This window comes from Saccostrea echinata, unplaced genomic scaffold (genome assembly GCF_033153115.1).
Source record: "Saccostrea echinata isolate AGI-Se365-2 ecotype Australia unplaced genomic scaffold, CSIRO_AGI_Sech_v1 ptg000001l, whole genome shotgun sequence".
Lineage (NCBI taxonomy): Eukaryota > Metazoa > Mollusca > Bivalvia > Ostreida > Ostreidae > Saccostrea > Saccostrea echinata.
The window spans coordinates 18,573,725-18,596,216 of NW_026889750.1; the positions used below are offsets into that span (position 1 = coordinate 18,573,725).

A 22,492-nucleotide genomic window follows, 5' to 3' on the forward strand; every position below is an offset into this window, starting at 1 on the left:
AATAAACATCGGGATCGTCTGCGAGTTTGACGTAATTTATCCATATCCGGTTGTAAATAACACGTAGCATTACCTTGATATTTTCATCAGTTTTTAGGATTTTTCACCACATACATTGACGTCCATAGGTTCAGTTGTTAGAAGGTAATTAACTTAAATCTTATGCATTTCTCTAATTTAAGTAGAACTAATTCCATAAGTACTATTACAATAAATTCCATCGAGTAAATTCGAGACAACATATGTCAATATGAATCTTAACAGCTGATTTCTTGGTTCTGTTGATTATTCAAGAAAATTTATCATCTGATGTAAATAATTAATTGTATTATATGGGTTATATTATAAATTTATTATTTATACACAGGAATTCAAAATGAGGCACATTTTGTGTGTGTTTGTTATATCTATGGTGTTACAAGGGATTGTATGCCCCCCTGTAAACCCTAATCCCCAACCTAAAGAAAAAGATAGCGAAGCTGATCAGGCAAGTGAATATCTGTTTGTTTGTGTTATAATTCAGTCAAAATTTATGTAGACAGGTTTGCGGTTACAAAAATCAGTGTAATAAAAATTGGAATGAATATGTGTTTGCATGTACAAGGCTAATTTGTAAAATGTTTTGCTGATCATAAGTTGTTATTCATATCTTTATTATTAATTCTGTAAATCATATACAATTTTTTCGGGGGATCCAGTAAGAAAACGTACATTTGCATACCCATACCGAAATAAGTTATAACTAAGTTATAACTTTTCTGTAACTTTTTTGTACCTCAAGAAAAAGTTACATTTTAGTTATAACTTTTCTGTACCTAAAATGGACTTAGCCATTTTTAGATGTAACTAAAATATAACTTTTCTGGACTTTGTCATTTTACTGTATAACTTTTTTGTACCTTTTTGAACTTAGCCATTTTCTGGTGTAACTAAAAGATAACTTTTCTGGACTTTGTCATTTTACTGTATAACTTTTTTGTACCTTTTTGGACTTAGCCATTTTCAGATGTAACTAAAACATAACTTTTCAGGACTTTGTCATTTTTCTGTGTAACTTTTTTGTACCTAATTTGGACTTAGTCATTTTGCAGAGTGGCTACTTAGTTAAACTGAATATTTTGGTGTTTTTTTTTGTTTTTTTTTTTTGTTTTTTTGTTTTTTTTTTACCATACACCTAAATTAAATTTTTTTTTTATATAACTGTTGAAATATAATCATATAAAATAATAAATAAGCATGATTATATTAGTATAGTAATACAGTTTTACATACCTGTAATATCTACAGAGTATATGAATAAAAAGGTGGGGATGATTAAGGGCTACATAAAGGTACCACTGTTTATATGCAGAATTTTCTTTATCTAAAAATTATTCATATAATGAATTGCATTATATACTGCTATTACTTACGCAGACATTTATTTTTCTGTTTTGTTGTGAGTTGAGATTTTTTTTTTTAAAAAGAAAAAGGGAGGCTTCTTAGACATCTTTAATACCAATGTTTTTCTCATCCATTGCAGTCCACAGCCACATCCACAGAAGAGATGTGAAGTTGAGACTTGTAGTAAATTACATCTGAAGTTGGGAATAAATCTCTCTCTCTCTCTCTCATTAATAAATATTGTTGTTTAATTAATATTTGTCTTGTAAGTACTAGTTTCATCTAAAGTTGGGAATAATCTCTCTCTCTCTCTCTCTCTCTCTCAGAAAATACGTATTATATAGATTTCATGTTTTGTAAATTATATGCATGTACATCTTAAGGTGGAATAATTTCCCTAATTCTGGAGAAATATAAATGTTCAAGAGATATAAACAGAGGTCAAATGTTATAATCTCATGAAGTCATTTAATATTTTGCACAGATTTTCTTCGTGTGCAAAACAGTGTTAATTTCCCCATTGTTTTCTCGTGACACAGGTGTTTGTACTAGATGACCTTTTTGGCCTACACTTCTTAAATTTCAGCTTGTGTATTACGCAATGGTACAATTTTACAAGGGTTGTTTGAAATCTAAAGTAAATCAATCGTAATAAGGGTGGCTAGAAAGATAAACAACAACATACAGTGTGTGTATGTTCATTTATTAACAGATATTACGATGTTGGGAATAAAGACTGCCAGTTATATTAAGATTTTAGCAGAAGACTAGGACATGTGGATTTTATTATCTGCCTGATTAAATAACCCAGTTTTACTAGTTATTTTCACAAATAAATAAAATATTAAATTCAAAATGGCGGCAACGACACAAATATGGCGGCCCCGACGTCCGTTTTGTTGGAACTCTATTTCAAAATTTTAACACCAACTGGCTTTTTAATATTTAAGATAAGTTTCAAAATACACAATTATGTTTATCTGGATTTAAAATAAATTAATTATGAATTATTTATTTATTTATTTTCAATCACGTGACTTATTCTAAGTCTCTGATTGGTCAACAACAGAGCGCGGATTTTTTCATGGACGATTTGAATGTTGGTGTGTTGAAAGTGTTGATAGAAAAACGATGACAAAATCATTCGGTAAGGCAATATTTATGTTAATATTTTGATGTTTTTGGTAGGAAATGTTTATTACCTCTAGATGGGCCTTCAAAAAAGAAGAAATATGTAGAATGAACAAAATTCTAGGCATGTGAATCTCAGATTTCTTGTTTGTTTTGATTGGTGTGTCAATGACAAAGACTGAAGTGAAGAAATTGAAACATAATATTTTTTCAGCATTTAGTATGTGAACAAAAAATGTTATTCTTTGTCATATTTAATTCTTTAAATATTCCTATAGATCAGTTTAATTATTAAATGACCTATATTGTGTAATTGTTTAACAGATTCTCTGAACTGTTTTAATATTGTACATATTGTAGCCTTTAAACACCACATGATCATAACATGATATAGTGTACTGAAATGAGTAAAATAAAATTTATAATTTTTATTTAATTTCAGCAGTATACTGGTGCATTATTTCTTTCCATGAGCATCTCATGTCTGTGCCAAGCTGGAGTGAAATCCTTCAAAAATATCACCTGTTTTAGGTAAGTAAATAATCAAATCTTATTTTTATTTCAAATTCGATAAATCTAAAGCTAATTCCTATAAAGCTGTCAGGTTCTATATTGTTCTTTATGTTTAAAATTTTTTTTAATGCATGTTTATGTGATGAGTCTTGAGGTTGAATTTTCTCAATTACACAATAGAACTCTAATTCTTGTTTTCCAAGTTATAGATGCATATGCCTTGAATTTGAATGAATTGATATTAAAGAGTGGTTCCAATCTGATATGCTTTGAGTGCAGGAAACACTTCAACTTTTTTTTAAAAGAAAAAATTAAAATATTTAAAGTTTGAACCTTTTTAATTTTTGCAGAATTGAAGAAAAATGAAGAGAAGGTTGAAATTGCAAGCATATTTCAAATGAAGACTCAGACGACTACCAGTGCAGGCCATTGAGGGGCGCAGACCGTCTGCTGGCCAGCCAAGTCCCTCGACCAGCTCGGCCAAATACCAGTGCAGCCTGTCGAGGGGGACATACTGCTGGCCGGCCAAGTCCCATGACCACTTCAGCCTACTACCAGTACAACCTGTCAAGGGGCGCAGACCACTGGCCGGACGGCCAAGTCCCTCGACCAGCTCGGCCGACTACTGGTGCAGCCCGTCTTTAAATAATCCAGATAAAAATCACAACTGTACATCCACAAGGATACCTGTGCAAGGACTTGGGTGGTATGCAGCTAAGAACTGTGACCGAAATCACTGCTTAGAACCTTCTTTTTTTTTTAAGTACAGCTAGATCATGGCGCTAACATGAAAAACTAGAGAGTTAAAATCTAGGCAGTGATGCCTATTTATAAAAGTTCACAAGAGTAGAATGCAGTTTACTAGGTAAATTTACAAAAACTCTTATGACTATATGCTAAAAAAATGTATTTTAAGAAAACAACCATTGTGAGAAATTTCAATCTGTTATGATGGCTTGATGAAAAATAAGGTAGACTTGAAAACATGAATGTGCATTCATTCAATTGTATTTGACAATGAACCAAGCTCTCTTAATCATGTTTATAAAATAAAATTGTAAGTGCTTTTAATTTTTTTTAAATAATCTTTTTTTGTAAAAATTTTAATAATCTTTTTGTAAAAATTTTAATGAGTAGCTTTTTTAAAGCCTATAATTGAGTAATTCCACTAGAGGTTAACATGAAGTGTATAATTTTATTGTAACTTTTATTAGGTATAACTTTTTGTAGTTATAACTTTTTTTTAGGTATAACTTTTCTGTAACTTTTTCATAACTTTTTCATAGTTATAACTTTTCTGTAACTTTTTTTATAATCTTTAAAGGTATAACTTTTCATGGGTATAACTTTTTTTAGTTATAACTTTTTCATAACTTTTTATTAAGTATAACTTTTTTATAACTTTTTCCGGGTATAACTTTTTTGTAACTTTGTCCACCGTTTATTTGGGTATAACTAAAGTATAACTTTGTAACTTTTTTATAACTTTTTGTGTAACTTTTAATAAGTATAACTTTTTGTAGTTATAACTTTTTTGTAACTTTTTGCACTTGCTGTATTTATGTTGAAATAAAAAATGAAAACTTATACAAAAGTTATAACTTTTTTGTAACTAAGTTATAACTAAATTATACCTCACTTAAAACAGGCAGTTCCAAACTCCGATAACTTAGTTATAACTTTTTTGTACCTTTTTTTAGTTACAAAAGTTATAACTAAGTTATAATTTATTTCGGTATGGGTACTTTCATTAATCATAGTATTACAATAATTCATTGAAGATGGAATCATAAATCACTTAAGTCTTGCATCATTCATTTACAAAACTGAAATGTAAATTATAAGACAGTCAATCAATTTTTTTTCAATCACACAAATCATTTTTTTTAAATTCTCTTCCTTTCCCAAATCAATTAAATGCAGGACTACCAGTGAAATAAAAAATTATTTTGTCATCTTTTTTGTGCAGGATACCGGCCTCCATTATGATAGATATCTGAAAGAGGTTGTCATGACTCTGGAAGAGGATCCAGAATTTAGAAAAAAATTAGAGGAGGCTAATGTCACCGATATTAAGGTAAACACTACTGGTGTAATTATTAAAGATATGTCTTCATTTTTTGTAAAGTTCATGTGGAAATGAACTGAAACTTTCTTTTTTAATGAAGTATGTGAACATGAGAAGTTTTGTAACTGTCAGACTTGAAATATTCTGTTTTTAAGTGACAACTTTAAAAAACACTACTATTGTACTGAGCAAGTATTGTTCAGGTATATTTGTGTAATTGTGACATAAAATTGTAGATGCTTTATGAAAAGATTCATTCTAGCTCATGGTTGTTTATGAGAGGATGAACTTTTAAATTATTATTGCATAAGAATCTAAAGCAATTAATTATCTTAAGTTCATTCTGCATCCTTGAAAATCAAAGCTGTTAAATACAGTGTACTTATATTATATCTGTCTCAAAGGTATGTCGAACAGTTCATAAATATTGGTATTGGTGAATGCATTTAAATATTCTAGAGTTACATGAATATTGAAATATTAAAATTTCTTGGAAATGTTAGACATGCAGATATCAATTTTTTGATAACTAAGTACATGTACTAATAGTATTTATGTTATTTTTTAGTCTGGAAAGATTGCCATGCACTTAGAAAAAGTAGCCCACCATGTGAGAGAAAAATTAGATGAAATTAAACGAAAGGAAGTTAATAGACTGCGGATGTTGGCCAAGGAGAAAATGAAACAAATGCAGGGTACGGATGTATTGAAATTGGTAGCTCAGTATGGAGGTATGCTCTCTATGTGTTAATTCCCTTGTAGATTTGTTTCCTGGAGTTCGGCTGTCTACAGTACTGTCTCTAGCTGACACAGTATCCTTCTTGCTTTTTTAATGCACTCACAGAACATATTTACCTTAGCTAGTTGCCTCTACGACTAGTTGTAAAATCACCTTCAGCAACTGCTAATTCAATACTGATTCATAGTTGTATACATGGTAGGTATATGTTTGTTATTTAAGAAATGTCAACAGAGAGCTTATTTCCACTGTAATTAAATTGAAGTCTCAAGTTCAAGACTATAAAGAAAAAGAAATTGAAATCCTTGTACCGTAAGTTTTGGAAGATAAGACGATACTTTTTTCTCAGAACCGCTGGGGTCGTCCTATTTAACGAATCGACCTATCTAAGGCTCAAGTTTACGAAAAATGCCTCCAAATCAGTAAAATTTACGTCAATTTTAAAGCAAATCTGTGCCATTTTCGTATTTTTTAAAATTATTTTACCGAGAAAAAAATAATAAACAATAAACAATTAAATATTTATTCCATTGATTTCTTACAAAATAAGTTCCATTAAATATCCGTCAATGTACAAAAAAAAAACTTATTACCGGTATATCATCTAGTTATTAATGTCTCAAAGTATATTTACAACATGCTGTGTCCATCTTGTGAAGTTGGAAGTCGCAATCGTTTACTAAAAAGAAAACCGCATCCGTATCAAAATTTAAAATACGGAAGAGTTTATGATCTTTTTTTTTACGATTTATTTGTAACGATTAATTGAAATAGTATGCCTAAATATTTGTTCATTGTCTTGTGATATTTATTTAAATGTAAAATGCGTGAAGTAAATTGTTGCCAGTAAATTCCTAAATTTATTTACCAAATATACCGCTAGTAATAACTATTTTGTTTTATATCTTAATTAATTATAATAAAACGAACTTATCTTGAATATACTATTATACGTTTTTGGAAGTTATAAATTCATTTATTTACGATACGTTATTTTTTATTCACAGTTTTTTTTTGTTTTTGTTTTACAAAATAAATATTTTTTTAAATGATAGAATTGAAAGCTTCCTCGTACCCAAGGGGTACACTGAATTATACAAAGATTGGCTTCTAATAGAATTTTAATTGTCTGACAGATAAAGGGATATACACTGTGTACACAAAGGTGTTAACACCTGTGTTGGTTAAAACACCTGCAGGGCATAATTAACAGATCCACGTGCCGTTACAGGGGTATTAGTGCTATACATCATTGAACAAACAAAACTGTGAAATTCTTGATGACTGTTAAATTGCGAATGTACTCTCAATTAAATTTATTTTTTACAACAATATCTCATGCAAAATTATAGCATATGATTAATTTCATTTGCGCAATGTTACATGTAATAGTCATTTGCGTGTTTTAGCAAATCCCTGGACAAGAAAATATAAAAATGGCGGTCATCGAAGTTAATTTTTTACCGCGGTAATTAATGTCGGAATAAAATGTGTCCACGATGTTCTAAAATGATTATTGTTTGATTTCGGGTATTTCCCTAATTATAGCTGTTTTATACTACCGTATTTATGTGTTTAACGACAGAGTCAAACTACGACGGCATTGAACAGGCAAGTTGGAGAAAATACATTATATCACAATTCAAGGGAGTTTTAACTACGTTTGTATAAAACACTATTAAAATACTGTACTCATAAAAGTACTAGTTTATTTTCTCAATACGTTAATATCACGGGTTAAGTTAAAGAGGTTTACATGTTCTGATACGTAGTATCTACGTAAGAATCTCTAGAAATCGATAAACAAAGCCTCGTCGTATCTTCCGAATTCGTCCTATCTAAGGATTTTTTAAAAATTATGGCTGAAAATGAGCCTTTCGACCTATACACCCCATCGACATATACCCCAAAACTTACGGTAAAATGATTTAAAAATAGAAGAGAAATAACAAAATTGTTATGTAAAAGAGTTTGTTGAGTTGCTATAACTTCAAATTTCATCCAGATTTTAATTCAGGGTTATACATATTGGCTTTACTTTTCAAATATGTTCATTGTACATTTCCTAGAATTAATGATACTTGAAACAAAGGTATGAAACATTCTTTCAAAATTGGTTTTGGCCAGATACATGTCTGTATGATTTTTATCCAGTCTGCTACAGTCAGATCTTTTTTTTAAAACTATGATTCGATCTTTGCAACTAAAGTTGTAACATACAAATAATCTTGACCACAAGGTTGTGTCACAGTTTATGATGAATTGTAAGGAGAATACCAAAGTTCATTTATAGTTCAACATGTTTGACATTCATAGTTAACATAATTAATTCTCCCCCAAGGAAAGAAATGTCAAACATCTTCAATGCCATCACTGCAATGGTTTTTTTTTTATTTTAATTTATGAAACGCAAGACTTCAATATTGGTTTAAAGTTTTAAAATTATTTCTATTAAAGAACGTGGTATCACGTCACTGGTACATAGTTAAATTTTTGGTTTTCAGTTTATTTTATTGCACACACATCAATATTAAGGGTTGAATTTGTTTTCATTGCATTGACAAACACTAATTAGCATACACTTGTCAATTTCGCTTTCAACTTTGCACTTATATCACCTGTAATGTTAATGATAATCATGATCTCTTAACTTATGCTTAATTTAACATTCAGCATTCATCCTTGAAAATTCTGTGCATACTCTCTGAAGAATTAACTTGAAACTGCTTAGAAAATAATTTGAATGTACTGTAACGTGAAATGGAATAATTTTGCATTGATAATATTTTATGCACTTTTAGATAGTGATTATTCAAAGAAATAAAATTCAGCTTTGAACATAAATCACAAATAAACAATATAATGACAGTTTATGCTAACAAGTCTACTATGTTTTCCCCCCAGGAATACAGAAGATTGATGAATCAGTCTTGCACCATGTAGATGTCCAGAACCCCCATTCATTTGAAATGAAAGATTTAGAAAGACTAATTCAGAAGGTATTGTATGTCCAATTTATTCATGATCTGGCTTTTGAATGAAAAACTAATCAATCTTTCGTTCTACTGGAAATATCCCCCTATTTCCCCTCTTTCCTTTTATTTCCTTTGGGAACCCCCAGCCCTCATTAAAATGATCTTGAATATCAATTTTGATAATATCCTAACAAGATTATTCAAGTTTGAAAGAGTTTAAGACATTTTTATCATTTTGCTAAAGTTCATTTTAAATTAGGAAAATGGAAAAAAAAAATTAAAAATCATTCAGTACATGTAAAAATGAATAAATTACACATTGCATTTAATGTATGAAATTAGTGAAAGTGCTTGTTGGCAACAATAAAGTGTAATTTACATGTATTTGCTAAATATATTTGCAGGCAACAAAAGACCTAGATGAATTGGACAAGCAGAGAAGAGAAGAATTCAAAAATTATGAAATGGAGAAAGAACATGAAAGACGAGAACATTTAAAGGAATTACCTGAAGAGGAGAGAAAGAAAGAAGAACAAAAATATGAAGAGATGAAGAAAAAACACAGGGATCATCCTAAATTACACCACCCTGTAAGAATATTTAGGGGTTAAATTTAGTTCTGTCCCAATAAGATAATCAGACTTTTTTGAAAATAAGCACATAGATGTCAAAGATGAAATTTTCTCTCTCTCTCTTTTTTTTTTTACAGTTTCATAATATAGAGATAGGTAATTTTTGACCATTTTGCAAACAGCGACAATTTTAGCCAATTTCTGGCCAAAACTTACCTTCTATTTATAGAGGACAAGCATAGCTCTTAAATTTATGGTCAAGTAACATAATGTCACAACAGGCTATGAATGGAAAGGGGGGGGGGGGGGGGGGGGGGGGGCTTATGTATGTTTTCCCTACTGATCACAAAATATTATGGTATGGTTCATAGTAACACATTTATAACCATCTTTTGATTCTCTTTAATGCAGGAACAGTGTAATTCCAACGGAAAGAGTGAGCTATTCATGTACAATCCATGTAGAACAGTATTATGATAATCTGAGCTTTTTGTTGTAGGGAAGTAAAGATCAATTAGAAGAGGTCTGGGAGAAAGATGACCACCTTGATAAGGACTCCTTTGACCCCAGAACCTTCTTCATGAAGCACGGTAAATAATGCTGCTTGTTTTTTCTCCTAAAGCTTTTTTTATCTCTTGTTTAAACAGGGCAGCAAGGCGCAGCTCGAAGAAGTGTGGGAGAAAGAGGATCATTTTGACCCCGAGAACTTTGACCCCAAAACTTTTTTCTATAAACATGGTAACCTTTTTACATGTGCTAGATTTCCCTGTTATTGTTGTGGGTCTCTATACTATGGCTTTTTTAGCTGCAAAAAATAGAAAGTTTACTTTCTTTTACAAAATTAAGTTCACTCATACTATAGAGGGTAAATGGGCATTTGTGCACATCACATTCATGCACATCACAATATAATTTCAAGTTAAAGGTAAATACAATGAAAATTTAATCCAATCACTGCTATGTTTTTTGAAAATGTAATCTTTTTAAAATCTAAGACACTTTGAAAATTCTTTTGAAAAATTGATAGTGAAAAGATACTAATATATTTTTTAAAAAAACCAAAAAAACAGCATGACAACACCACAAAAAAGCCATATTGAAAAGCAGCCTATGAAACTCTCCTATCTAAATTCTAATATAATCGACATAAACATAGACATGTATTTCCTGTAGGGGTCTTTGGTTAATTGGAATGTAATTTTTCACTTTACTGACAGAGAATATGCATGGTCAAATCTAACTGTAATTTTACTAACAAAGCATGTGCAAGTATTTGATTGTGAAGGCTAATGCCAATACTTTTTAAACTGTGAGTTCTGATAGAATTTTGTCTGCTTACATGTATATTTTCATAGTGTTATGATATGATGATGTTTGGAATGAGTTTGTAAGCCTTGTTCTCCTAAAGGTACTTTTGGTTTTCATTTCTGTCAATATTTAAGTTTGAATAACTCACTTTTGCACAATGCTTAATGCATCAGTTAATTCATCACATGTCCATGTATTTCATGTTGTCTTTTACAATGCATAGTTTGAATTATTTGAGATTCATAGAAGTCTTCCTAATGATACAATAATAAATATGAACAACTGCTGTATGCTTCCAGTGTATATCATTTTCTTGAGCACTGTAAAAAAAATTCTTGAGATGAATATGGTATCTTCTGGAAAATTTTTAAAATATAGTATACATGTATTTTTGTGGCTTATTTTGAGCTATCTCTACCCTACATATAATTTTGCTGATGTCTAGAAAGCACTGGCTTAGCAATAGATCAAATGTACAGTATTAGCATTGTGATTATTGTGTGTTGCTACTTTAGATTGATAGGTGCAGTATTAATGAAATATCAATTGAAAGAAAACAGGATTATATCATAATGCTCAACATTATAATATATTTTATTTTTATGTACTCCATACACCTTTTTTCACAATACACAAAGCCCTGTGTTTGATATTTCCAATTGTCCTTTGTTTTTCCTCTGACATAAACAGCCCAACTTCGTCTTTTATACCATCATACATCATTATTATTATTACAATTTAAGTAAACAGTATTTCTGTCCCAGCTTTATAATTCAGCTTTAACAGTTTATGACTTGCCTTTGGAGGAAATAACAGAAAATATAGAAGACTTTGTTTCACATAAAATTTCTATGTATGAATACAGAATCATTATTATTAGTTGATTATAAAGATGAAACAAAGTATTAAGTCTTTCAGTCCTTAGACACAACTTCTAGTATAAGTTGTATCTGTGTTCCTTGTAAGGTAATTTTTCTTTTTTAGTACTTGTTTAGTATGTATAACCTGGAAAAATCTGTTTAAACTATTATTCTCCTTTTTTCTTCAACAGATTTGGATGGAAACAGGTTGCTTGATGAGGAAGAAATTGAAGCATTATTTCAGAAAGAGGTATGATTCAGACATACATTAAAATACATATTATGAAATACTGGAAAGTTACACCTTTTCCTTTTTTTTTAATTTGATTTTGAGACAAATTATTTCTGTGTATCAGAAAGTGAAAAATGAATACTAGTTATGTAATTGCATTTTGTAATTTTACTTCAAACTTTTTACGTTGCAAGAAAAAGTGAAAAATAGATGAAGCTGGCTGTATGATCAGTCAGTTTAGATCTGCACTATGTACATATTAATAAGATAATGGTGTTTGTCTTTGTTTAGCTGGACCAGGTCTATGACCCCAATAACCCAGAAGATGATATGGAGGAGAGGTATGAAGAAATGGCACGTATGAGGGAGCATGTCATGAAAGAACTGGATAAAGATGGGGACAAACTGGTCAGCCTGGATGAGTTCATGCAGTACACAAAGTCTGAGGACTTTAACAAGGATGAGGGATGGGATGTAAGTAACGGTTCTTGAAATTTTTGGTTTAAAATACATAATAATATATGTATAATGGTTTCATGTACATATACCATCCAATTTGTTGAAAGCAGGGACTTCCGGTTTGGTGGCGCCAAGGAATGGCGTGATTTTCTCGGTAGGAAAAAAGTGGGGGAGAATTCTGTTTAATCCAAAACTTAAAGAATGTAAGGTTATGTATTTATCTCTCCAATTGTCCCTGGGTATGAATGATATTTTTTAACTAAGAACTATACTGCTTAGAGCGAGAGAAGACAGGAACTATTATACTAGTACAGGTACATTTATATACCTATATGAATTGAATAACCTTATTGTTCTCATAATAACCCTCACTTTTTTGATAATATCAAATCTATTGTGAAACTGGTATTTGATAACATGCTGGAAGGTTTTTTTGTTTTTAGTATGAATGATGGGTATGTAAAAGTTTTTTTTTGTATATGCTGGCTTAATTTGCAAATATTTTACTATGACTAGATTTAAGATTACATCAGTCAATTGCAGGGGACTTCATGATAGTAAAAAAAGAAAAGATGTTTTTAACTATTTAAGGGACTTAAAGTCCTCCATATTTTGTTTACAAGGCACTCACTGTACCGAGTCTGAAAAAAAATCAATTTATGCCCAATGGGGTCATGATATATTAATGAGCTCAGGTAGAACTGATGCTAGGGGTACCCTAACACTTTTGAACAATAATATAGAACTAAAAATTTTGACAGTGAAATATGACAACAATGGAAATTACATTATATCTAATATCTTAGTTGAAAATAGATACACAGTTACTCTTGTTAACTTATATGGCCCAAATAAAGATGATTCTCATTTCTACTCTGAAATAGGAAATTTGATTGAAGATATTGAATCAGATTTTGTAATTATGTGTGGTGATTGGAATGTTGTTCAGGATTTTCAACTAGATTTTTATAATTACATCAGAGAAAACAATTTAAAAAATAGAGAAGAAATTGAAAAACTTAAGAATAAATTTAATTTAATAGATCCTTGGAGGATAAATAATCCCGATTCTAAAATGTACACATGGAATCGAAGGAACCCATTGAAGCAGGCGCGACTTGATTTTTTTCTCATCTCTGAGGAGTTAATGTCAATAGTAGAAGAAGTTAAAATTTTGCCTGGGTACAAAACAGATCATTCTATAATAGAAATTGAGCTCATAATTAATGATTTCCATCGAGGTAAGGGATTTTGGCGTTTTAACAATTCTCTTTTGAGAAATAAGGATTATGTTTCAAATGTAAAACAAGTAATCAAGGAGACACTGTCAGAATATAAAGGCCCAGATTCTAATACCAGTACTGATTCAAGTTTAACAATTCCTGATGATTTGTTCCTTGATATATTGCTAATGAAAATAAGAAGCATGACCCTGTATTATTCAGCTAAAAAAGTTAAGGAAAGAAATAATAGAAAACAAGAACTACAAACTCAAATAAAAGTTGTATTGGAGTTGTACAATGCATATCACTTAGAAATATATTCAAATATGCTTAATGACCTACAGATTGAACTAGAAGAAATAAGAAAATATGAACTAAATGGATTACTATTAAGGAGTAGGTGTAAGTGGATTGAGGATGGTGAGAAACCCACTAAATATTTCCTGGGTCTCGAAAAAAGGAATTATGTCAATAAAAATATAAATAGATTAATTAATAGCCAAGGCAAAATTATTAATAAACAAAATGAGATTTTGGAAGAGGTTGCAAATTTTTACAAATCACTTTAGAGTAATAAAGAGCAATCATTAGAAGATGTAAACCTAAATGATGTAATACATGACTATGATATTAGAAAGGTATCCTCAGAAGCTCAAAAGAAATTAGAATTGGACATAACTAAACAGGAAATACTTGATACATTAAAAAACTTTAAAAATGATAAATCACCAGGTACAGATGGTTTTACTGCTGAGTTTTTTAAATTCTTCTGGGCCGACATTGGTACACTGCTTCTAAAGTCTTTCAAACATAGTTTAAAGTCCGGTCGACTATCAGCTACTCAAAGACAAGGAATTATTTCAATTCTGCCTAAAGGGAATAAACCTAGAGAGTATTTAAAAAATTGGAGACCAATTTCACTTTTGAATATCACTTATAAATTATTATCTGGTGTATTAGCAAATCGTATTAAACCAATTTTATCAGAAATAATTCATGAGAATCAAAAAGGCTTTCTTGCAGGATGGTACATTGGTGAAAATTCCAGACTCCTCTATGATATTATACATTATTGTAATGAAAACAATATACCTGGATTAGTCCTTCTCATTGACTTTGAAAAGGCTTTTGATTCGGTCTCATGGAAATTTATTTTTAAAGTCTTAGATTTTTTTCAATTTTGGTGATTTCTTTATAAAGTGTATTAAACTTCTTTTTCAAGATGCCAGGTTGTGTGTAATACAGAATGGCATTTTTTCTGAATTCTTCAATTTAGGTAGAGGATGCAGACAAGGTGATCCAATTTCTCCATATTTATTTCTCCTTTGTGCTGAGATAATGGGTATAATGATAAGGAATAATTCGTTAATCAGGGGCATTACTACAGTGAGTAAGGAATTTAAATTGCTTCAATATGCAGATGACACAGTATTGCTACTAGAAATGGTTCCAAAAACTCTTTAAAATCAGCTCTCTCTCTTGTTGATCAATTCTCAAAGTTTTCTGGACTAAAACCTAACTATGAAAAAACACAGTGTATTAAAATAGGATCACTAAGAAACAATTTGAGGTTATCAGATGAATTCAAAAACTTAAACTGGTCTCAAAAACCCTTTACTGTTTTAGGAATAACATATTGTGTAAATCTAGAAAGTAACTCTATGTTGGAATTAAACTTCACACCGAAACTTAAAGAAATAAAAGCACTCATATGTTCATGGTCACACAGAATGTTATCAACTGCAGGAAGGATTACTGTGGTTAAATCATTGATTCTTCCAAAAATTACACACTTGTTAATTAGTTTACCAACTCCCCCAAAAGAAAAATTGAAAGAAATCGAAAATATTTTTTATCAGTATATATGGAACTTTAAAACTCCAAGAGTTGCAAAGAGTGATATTATTCAAAGCTATGAAAATGGAGGTTTCCAAATGATTTGTCTTGATACTTTTGCTAAAAGTTTGAAAATTACATGGGTTCGCCGCTTTTATGATGATACATGTAAATCTGCCTGGAAACACTTGATAATTGAAACTTTGCCTAATGCATCACAGATAACAGTTTTTGGACCTTCTTTTTTGCAAAAGCTTATTAAAACCAGTACAAATATTTTTTGGATTGATGTTTTTTCAGCTTTTTTAGAATTAAGAAAGTGTATCGAGACTCACTGTATTTTGAGTCCTGTATGGTTTAATGAATCAATATGTATTAATAACAAAAGTGTATTTTATAAACAATGGTTTGAAAAAGGTGTTTGTTACATACTAGATTTTTACAATTACACAGGTGAATTAATGTGTTATGAAGAGTTCTGTAATCAGTACAATTTCTATCCACCATTTACCTTGTATTACGGGATTATAAATAGTATAAAGAAACTAGACTTATATTACAATACAGAGTATACTGTTGATAACTTACCTTTTTACCCACAATTTTTGCAAATAATTAGAAAAAGTAAAAAGGGCTCAAAGGATTACTACAATGTATTTTTGAATCAAAGGTGGAATAAACCTAAATGTGAAATAAAATGGGAAAAAGAGTTTAATCTAGATGTGAACAGTAATTGGTGGAAAACTAAAAATAGTCTTATTTTTAAAGTTACAAATGACATGCAAATTAGATGGATTCAATACCGCATTATGCACAGAATTCTTGCAACAAACACATTTTTAAACAAGATTGGGATTGTAGAATCAGAATTATGTACTTTTTGTAATGTACATCCAGAATCACTGGGACATTTATTTTGGGAGTGTGAATGTGTAAGTGAGATCTGGGAAAAAATTCAAGATTGGATAAAAGAACTATCTGGAATTGATATTGCAATGAATAAATTGGACATTATTATTGGAAAAGATGATAAGTATTATAACATTACATATCTAATAACATGTATTGTAAAGAAGCACATATACCGAAAAAGATGTTTAAAACAAATTCCTTCATTTGAAGGAGCTAAAAACGAAATTTTGTATTATTATAAATGTGAGAAATATATTTACAGGAAAACTGTGATATTGAGAAATTTGATAGAAAATGGAACTGTCTGCCATTAGAACATGTACTGCATAATTGTTTTGTTTGAGATGAACCCCCTGTTGCTCAAACTACTTATTATTGAAACAATGATTTTTTGTTTTTTTTGGTAAAATTTAGATAATTAAGCTTGCATGTATATGTCTTGTATGGCTGAGGTGTGAATGTTGGCTTTTCTTTCCCTTTTTTTTTTGTATATAAAAAATTCACCTGTCACAAGATGTTTAGTATAGGAACTTTGTCAGATTAGTTTACAGAATCCAAGGCTCCCCAAACTTGGCTGTAACTTATTGATCATCATATTCATGTGATGGGGTAATAAAAAAAAAAAAAAAAATTTGTTGAAAGCAGGTCTCAACTTTACCGGTAACTTTAAAACAAACTCTACCAGTTGCACTACTACCTGAAAATTGAATTCAAGAAAATATCAGAAAGGGAGATGTATTTCTACTCACTTTAGTTTTAGGTCTGGTTAAATTAAAGCATATTCCATTCAACTGTTGTTAAGAAAATGACCTAGCAGGAAAGATAACGTTAGGTAGAATTTATTCTTTATGAGAAAATCAGCAAGATTGGCAAAATAATGATATGCATACTATAATAGTGTAAATAAATATCTCACATTGGTAAACTGTTACACAATAAAACAAGTAGAGTTTTCCAAAAAAAAAAAAAAAGCTGCCATGATTACATGTACATGTATGTTATTTTTGTCTGGATCAAAAAATGAAGCAAAACCTGATCTTACACATTGATAAAAAAAAAAAAAAAAGCACACATGATTGAATCAACTGTTAAAATTCTAGGCCTGATCCTAAGGACAAATCATCATCACTACTGCACAAATCACAAACTTTGCTAAAGATATAGATCTACCGGTTACAGTTTACATGTTAAACTACTTTCTTATAAATTATGCAGCTGTAAATTTCAAATTCTGTGTTCAAATGTCTCAAAATATTAAATACTGATGGTGTTAGAGCAAATTTTTTTTTTGGGGGGGGGGGGGGAAGGGGGGTTAATTTTTACACAACCAGTTGGGCTACTTTGACACAAAATATCGAACCCAACTTTTATTAGTCTGAGTTAGTCAGACATGGCTAAATTTTGAGCCCTGGAAAGTGAAATAAATGATTATTCACCCAAAAAGCTTTGTATTTTTGAATTTTTTTTTCAAGGTTCTCTAATCTTAATTTATGCAAATATATTAATTGACACATCACACAGTAAGGCATTAGTGTTTTTAAAATATACACTTTAAACTAATTTTGCAGACCCTTGAGAATGAGGAGCAGTACACTGAGGAGGAGCTGAAGGAGTATGAGAGGATGCTGATGGAGGAGGAGAACAGGAGGAGACAGCAGGGGGCGTTTGACAGTCACGCTCAGCCAGGAGTTGTGGTAAGACAACCCTCATCTAGGCCTTTCAAAATCTGCCAGTACCCAGTACTTTTACCCGGCTGAAATCATGATCACACTCAAAATATTCATGAGAGGAAAATTTGATAACATATTTATTTAAAATTGCTTCCACAAGGTACCTCCCATATTTGTAAAAGTATCACCTGTTTCTAATCATTTTGAAAGCCCTGCTCATCTATTGAGGTTTTATCAAATATTAGGATCAAAATCAGCTTTATCAAGGAAATAGAAATTTACTGAAAAATTGTTTTATAAAAATGTTTGTCCCTTTTCACAGAAAAAAGTTTATAACATGGTTGAGGACTGGTTCCAAAATAATCTTTTTGTCAAGTTTAATCCAAACAAGAAGGTAAAATCAATCGCTTTCCTTGTCATTTACCATGTATTAATCTGCTATCCTTGCAACCTCCTAGAATCAGCCACCTCACCCAGGAAATGTTCAGGAAATGCAGATGCCTCATGGTGGAATGCCTCCACAAGGTGGATTCCACCCCCAAGGTGGAATGCCTCCACAAGGTGGAATGCCCCCACAGGGTGGATTCCACCCTCAAGGTGGAATGCCTCCACAAGGTGGACAGTTTGAGCAGCTACATCCTGATCAAGTAGCAGCCATTCAACAACAAGCACAACTCCATGCACAGCAACAAGCCCAGTTTCATGCACAGCAACAGCAACAAGTACATGCTCAACAACAAGCACAATTACATGCTCAACAGCAAGCACATGCACAACAGCAGGCTCAGTTCCATGCTCAGCAACAGGCACATGCACAACAACAAGCTCAGGCTGGTGGACAACAGGTAAAACTATAAATAGAAAGTCATGTGTTGTTAGTGAAAGGCATTTACTTTTTATTGTGATTGTGAAAAAATACACTTATATGTATTATAGATCTATATTTTTAACCAAATACTATAGCTCTGTAGAAAATCACATTGAATGAAGAACTGTCTTTGAAAATGATTTTATGAGTTTATGAGTATTTGAGTTTCCTCGCTTGGAATATCCATATACTTCTATTGCATTTGCATTATTGGCAAAAGATAATGACAAAAATGGATAAATAAAAAAGTTTGCATGGTCATATATGCTTAAAAGCTTTGGAGAGATGATCAATATTTAGAAGATTAGCATTATTTATTTTATATCTAAGACCAGGAATATGTTTCTTTATTTTACATGTCTTATCAAAGTGACATATAGCACTTCATACAAGTTATTCAATTCAGATTTGTTTTACATTTTTATTCATATAATTTATAGCCACCCATAGGACAACAAGCAGGTGAAGGCCATCCAGCAGCACAGGTAGGTCAAGGACAACCACCAGTCCCAGGTCAACAAGGTCATGTGGATCCACAACATCAAGGACAGCCAGCTGTTCAGCAAACTGGACAGGTCCCTGCTCAAGGTCAACAGGGACAGCAACAAGGTCAACAGGGACAGCAACAACAGCAACAGGGTCAACAACAACAGCAACAGGATAAGCAGGAGCATAAACCTGTGGCTTAAATGGGGGTTTTATTTTACATTTATTATGGACTAGCTTTAACTCTGATTCAAAGAAGATTGGTGATATGTTACTTACATGATTACATTCATGAAAAGCCACCTATAAAATTTCATCAAAATGGAATGTGAGAAATTTTCAGATGTACAGGAAAATTTCAAGAAAGTATGGTGCTATTTAAGAGAAATAGGCAAAGAATTTTTTTCTTGAAGTTTTTAAAAAAAAAAAAGATAAATCTAAATAAAATGTCCTTAGGTGTAGCTAAAAGATAGTGATGTGTTCTAACCAGAATTTTCTTAAAATTTTTTAAATAATTTACCTTGAAAAGAAAAATACCACATTTGACGAGAAGAATTTTCAGAGATTTATTTTCATTACTTGTTTTGTGGTGCCAAACATCATAAGAAGTCAGCTTAGCCTATGGTCTACCTTATGAATTAGTTCTAGTCAGGTGTAAATCTATTTCATAAATGAGGTGCATATAATTAAGCTTTTTGAAAACTTAATGTTAGTAAGAAAATAGTTGAAAGTTTTTTTAGATGAGTTGTTAAGGTATGGAGAAAATGGTTCCATTCCATGAAGTTATCAGTTTATTTTTATAAGAATTTCAGTTTATAGATTTAATCTGATATAAGATATCAAGAAGAATAGTAATTTATGATATTTATTTTGTTCTAAATATTGCAATTGTGCCAGAAAATTTTCACTTCTGTAACATAAGGATGCCAGGAAATTGAAAATTGGAGAATTTTCTGCTTCCAATATTATGAACAAGAAACACAACAAATTTAGATTAGTTTTGAGAACCTTGTTTAATATTTTTTCCTAATCATCATTAATTACGTGTTATTCAACACAAGGCTTATTTTTTTATGTATTTTTAGAAGTATCAATGGCATTAGACTTTCTTGCAGTGACATACTTAGAGAATTTTAAATTTTATGAGATTTGGGTTTTTTTTAAAATAAAATTTGCAATGATTTCCAAAGCATAGTATTTTATACGAAATGCAATAAGTATAAACTCAGAAGTTTCTTTTTGAACTGCACAGAATGGTCCGTTTTACAAAATGACTTCTGGCTAAGGCCAAAATGCAGTTTTTTTTTCAAATAATCTGCTTCTTGACATTAGTTTGAAATTGATATTAAACTTGTGAAAAAGATTTTGAAAGATATTTTTAGACAAGCAATCTTTGACATATTATTTGATTTTTCCAAAGTTTTGAAATCATCTCAAGTTTTTTGGTCTTAGTCATAAGTTCTTTTGTAAAAAGGGCCTTGGGTTATTTTGAAGTATAAATTGAGCCATTATTTTTTTTTTTTTTAACCAAGAATTTTTCACAGTCAGTAAGCCTTTGTGCATGTCTCTGTGCTGGTAGAATGTTGTTTTAATTTTGTTTTGTTAAATGTTTATTCAGTGTCATATCTTGTTTTTGTTTGTGGATGTAATGAGTGAGTTTTGTTATAAATGTATTTTTCCCTATTTTAAATGACTTCGTATACATCTATACATAGATACTTTTTCCCCAATCTTTTTTTTTTTTTTTTAGATTTGAGTTGCACACATAATTTGATCAAAGTTTCAAGTTGTATATTCATACATCAACTTCATATGCTTAGTAGCACACAGCAATCATTGTCAAATTTGAATAATTAGGCCTTTTTACTGCCACCTTGTATCAATGTGATCATTGTGTAAGTTTGTTCTTCTGACATTCCATTCCCAGATTTAACTTTTTTTTCCCTTTCTAGGACACTTGTTAAGAGAAAAATGCATATATTGTACACTTTTTTCCTAGGGGGTTTTTATGTAAGTGCTAATGATATTCTTAAATTACATATACATGTCTTTAAAAAATATGTTTTAGTCACACAATTTAACTAATTCAGGCATATTTTTGTTAATTATTTATGGAAATTAGTTGTGTATAACACTGCTGTATGACACTGTGCAATGTTTTTTTTTTAAATTTCTACCCAACATCAAGTCACTTTCATAACTCTACATACATGTATGTAGCACGTAAAACTTTTCAACTGTACATTTAAATCACAGGGTGATTGAATCATGCAGCTTTGGTGAATGGAAGTATTAAATTGTTAAATCGGTAGTTTGTTGTTTTAATCTGGAAAAGACAAACCGAGTATATTTAAAGTACAGAACTGAAAAGTACTAGTATGTTATTACGGAGCACCTTTCACTTGGAGTCAAGCTGCTTCAAGAACACGGTGTTTTTAAATCATTAGAAGCAGTTTTAGGTGAACTGGCTGCAAAATTCACTTAGGATGTTTATGATTTAATATTTTTCACCTTTCAATCTGGAGATTCTACAGACATTAAAATTTAGCTTCAGTATATGCTTGCTCTGATAGGCATATGTACAGTATAACACGGTTACAGCGAACATCTAATGAATTTCTGCTTATTGCAAAGTGATTTTCATTCTCTGTAATTTTAAAACATGCTATAAACCTAACGGATATAATAAAATAAGTTTATAGCGAATCATAATTGTTCGCATAGGCACTTCCGTTCGCTACAAGGTGTTTACTCTGTATTTAGAAATTGGACATCTTTCGGATATACAGTTAAACCTTGTTATCTTGAATTAAAAGGGGTCCGAGAAAAAAATTTAAGATATCCGAAGATTCAAAATATTAAGCTTACGACACGTTCCTTAATAATATATATTTTTTTCCAAGAATTTGTCTTTGAAATATTGCTACTTTAACAAGTTTCCTCACAAAAAATTGAGGTACCTTACCAGGCATTTTTGCAAGATCCCAGAGGATGCTATTTACTATAGATCCCTATTGGAAATCACTAGTATTGTAAATATCACAATTTTTTGGTGTCCTTGTCTACTTAAACATTTTGAAAACAGTTTAAAATCACATGTCAATGATAATTATGATTAATTTGTTGTATTTTACGAAGAGATACAAAACAGATATTCAAGCAACGTGTCGTCAGACCTTAAAATACATTTTAATAAGTGGTTGGGACTTCCATCTCACTTCGACGTATCCATGGTGATTGAGATATCGGTGATCGAG

At 30.8% G+C, this 22,492-nt stretch overlaps 1 protein-coding gene and 1 long non-coding RNA gene across 4 annotated transcripts; both read left to right on the forward strand.

The window, feature by feature from the left end:
* Window positions 1-46: 46 nt before the first annotated feature.
* On the forward strand, window positions 47-21,546 carry LOC133186553 (nucleobindin-2-like). Of its 3 annotated transcripts, none has more exons than XM_061321794.1 (12): window positions 47-144; window positions 368-487; window positions 4,997-5,104; window positions 5,664-5,826; window positions 8,739-8,833; window positions 9,214-9,399; window positions 10,029-10,119; window positions 11,741-11,799; window positions 12,073-12,255; window positions 17,780-17,905; window positions 18,340-18,726; window positions 19,190-21,546. In XM_061321794.1, the coding sequence occupies exons 2-12, from the start codon at window positions 377-379 to the stop codon at window positions 19,436-19,438; spliced, it is 1,758 nt and encodes a 585-aa protein (XP_061177778.1). In that variant the 5' UTR covers window positions 47-144; window positions 368-376; the 3' UTR covers window positions 19,439-21,546. The 3 variants fall into 3 exon arrangements, with proteins under 3 accessions (XP_061177778.1, XP_061177771.1, XP_061177784.1); XM_061321787.1 differs by lacking the exon at window positions 10,029-10,119 and adding an exon at window positions 9,881-9,971 and having other exon boundaries at window positions 50-144; XM_061321800.1 differs by lacking the exon at window positions 10,029-10,119 and adding an exon at window positions 9,881-9,971 and having other exon boundaries at window positions 52-144; window positions 5,664-5,790.
* On the forward strand, window positions 1,999-3,462 carry LOC133195112 (uncharacterized). The gene is made up of 3 exons (XR_009722201.1): window positions 1,999-2,530; window positions 2,957-3,045; window positions 3,378-3,462. It is a non-coding gene; the product is annotated as an uncharacterized LOC133195112 (long non-coding RNA).
* Window positions 21,547-22,492: the final 946 nt, after the last annotated feature.

Coding starts and splice junctions, on each gene's coding strand:
- LOC133186553 (XM_061321794.1), top strand. CDS start 377: ATGAGGCACATTTTGTGTGTGTTTGTTATATCTATGGTGTTACAAGGG. Junction 488..4,996: donor AAGATAGCGAAGCTGATCAG/GCAAGTGAATAT, acceptor TTTTTTGTGCAG/GATACCGGCCTCCATTATGA. Junction 12,256..17,779: donor ACAAGGATGAGGGATGGGAT/GTAAGTAACGGT, acceptor CTAATTTTGCAG/ACCCTTGAGAATGAGGAGCA.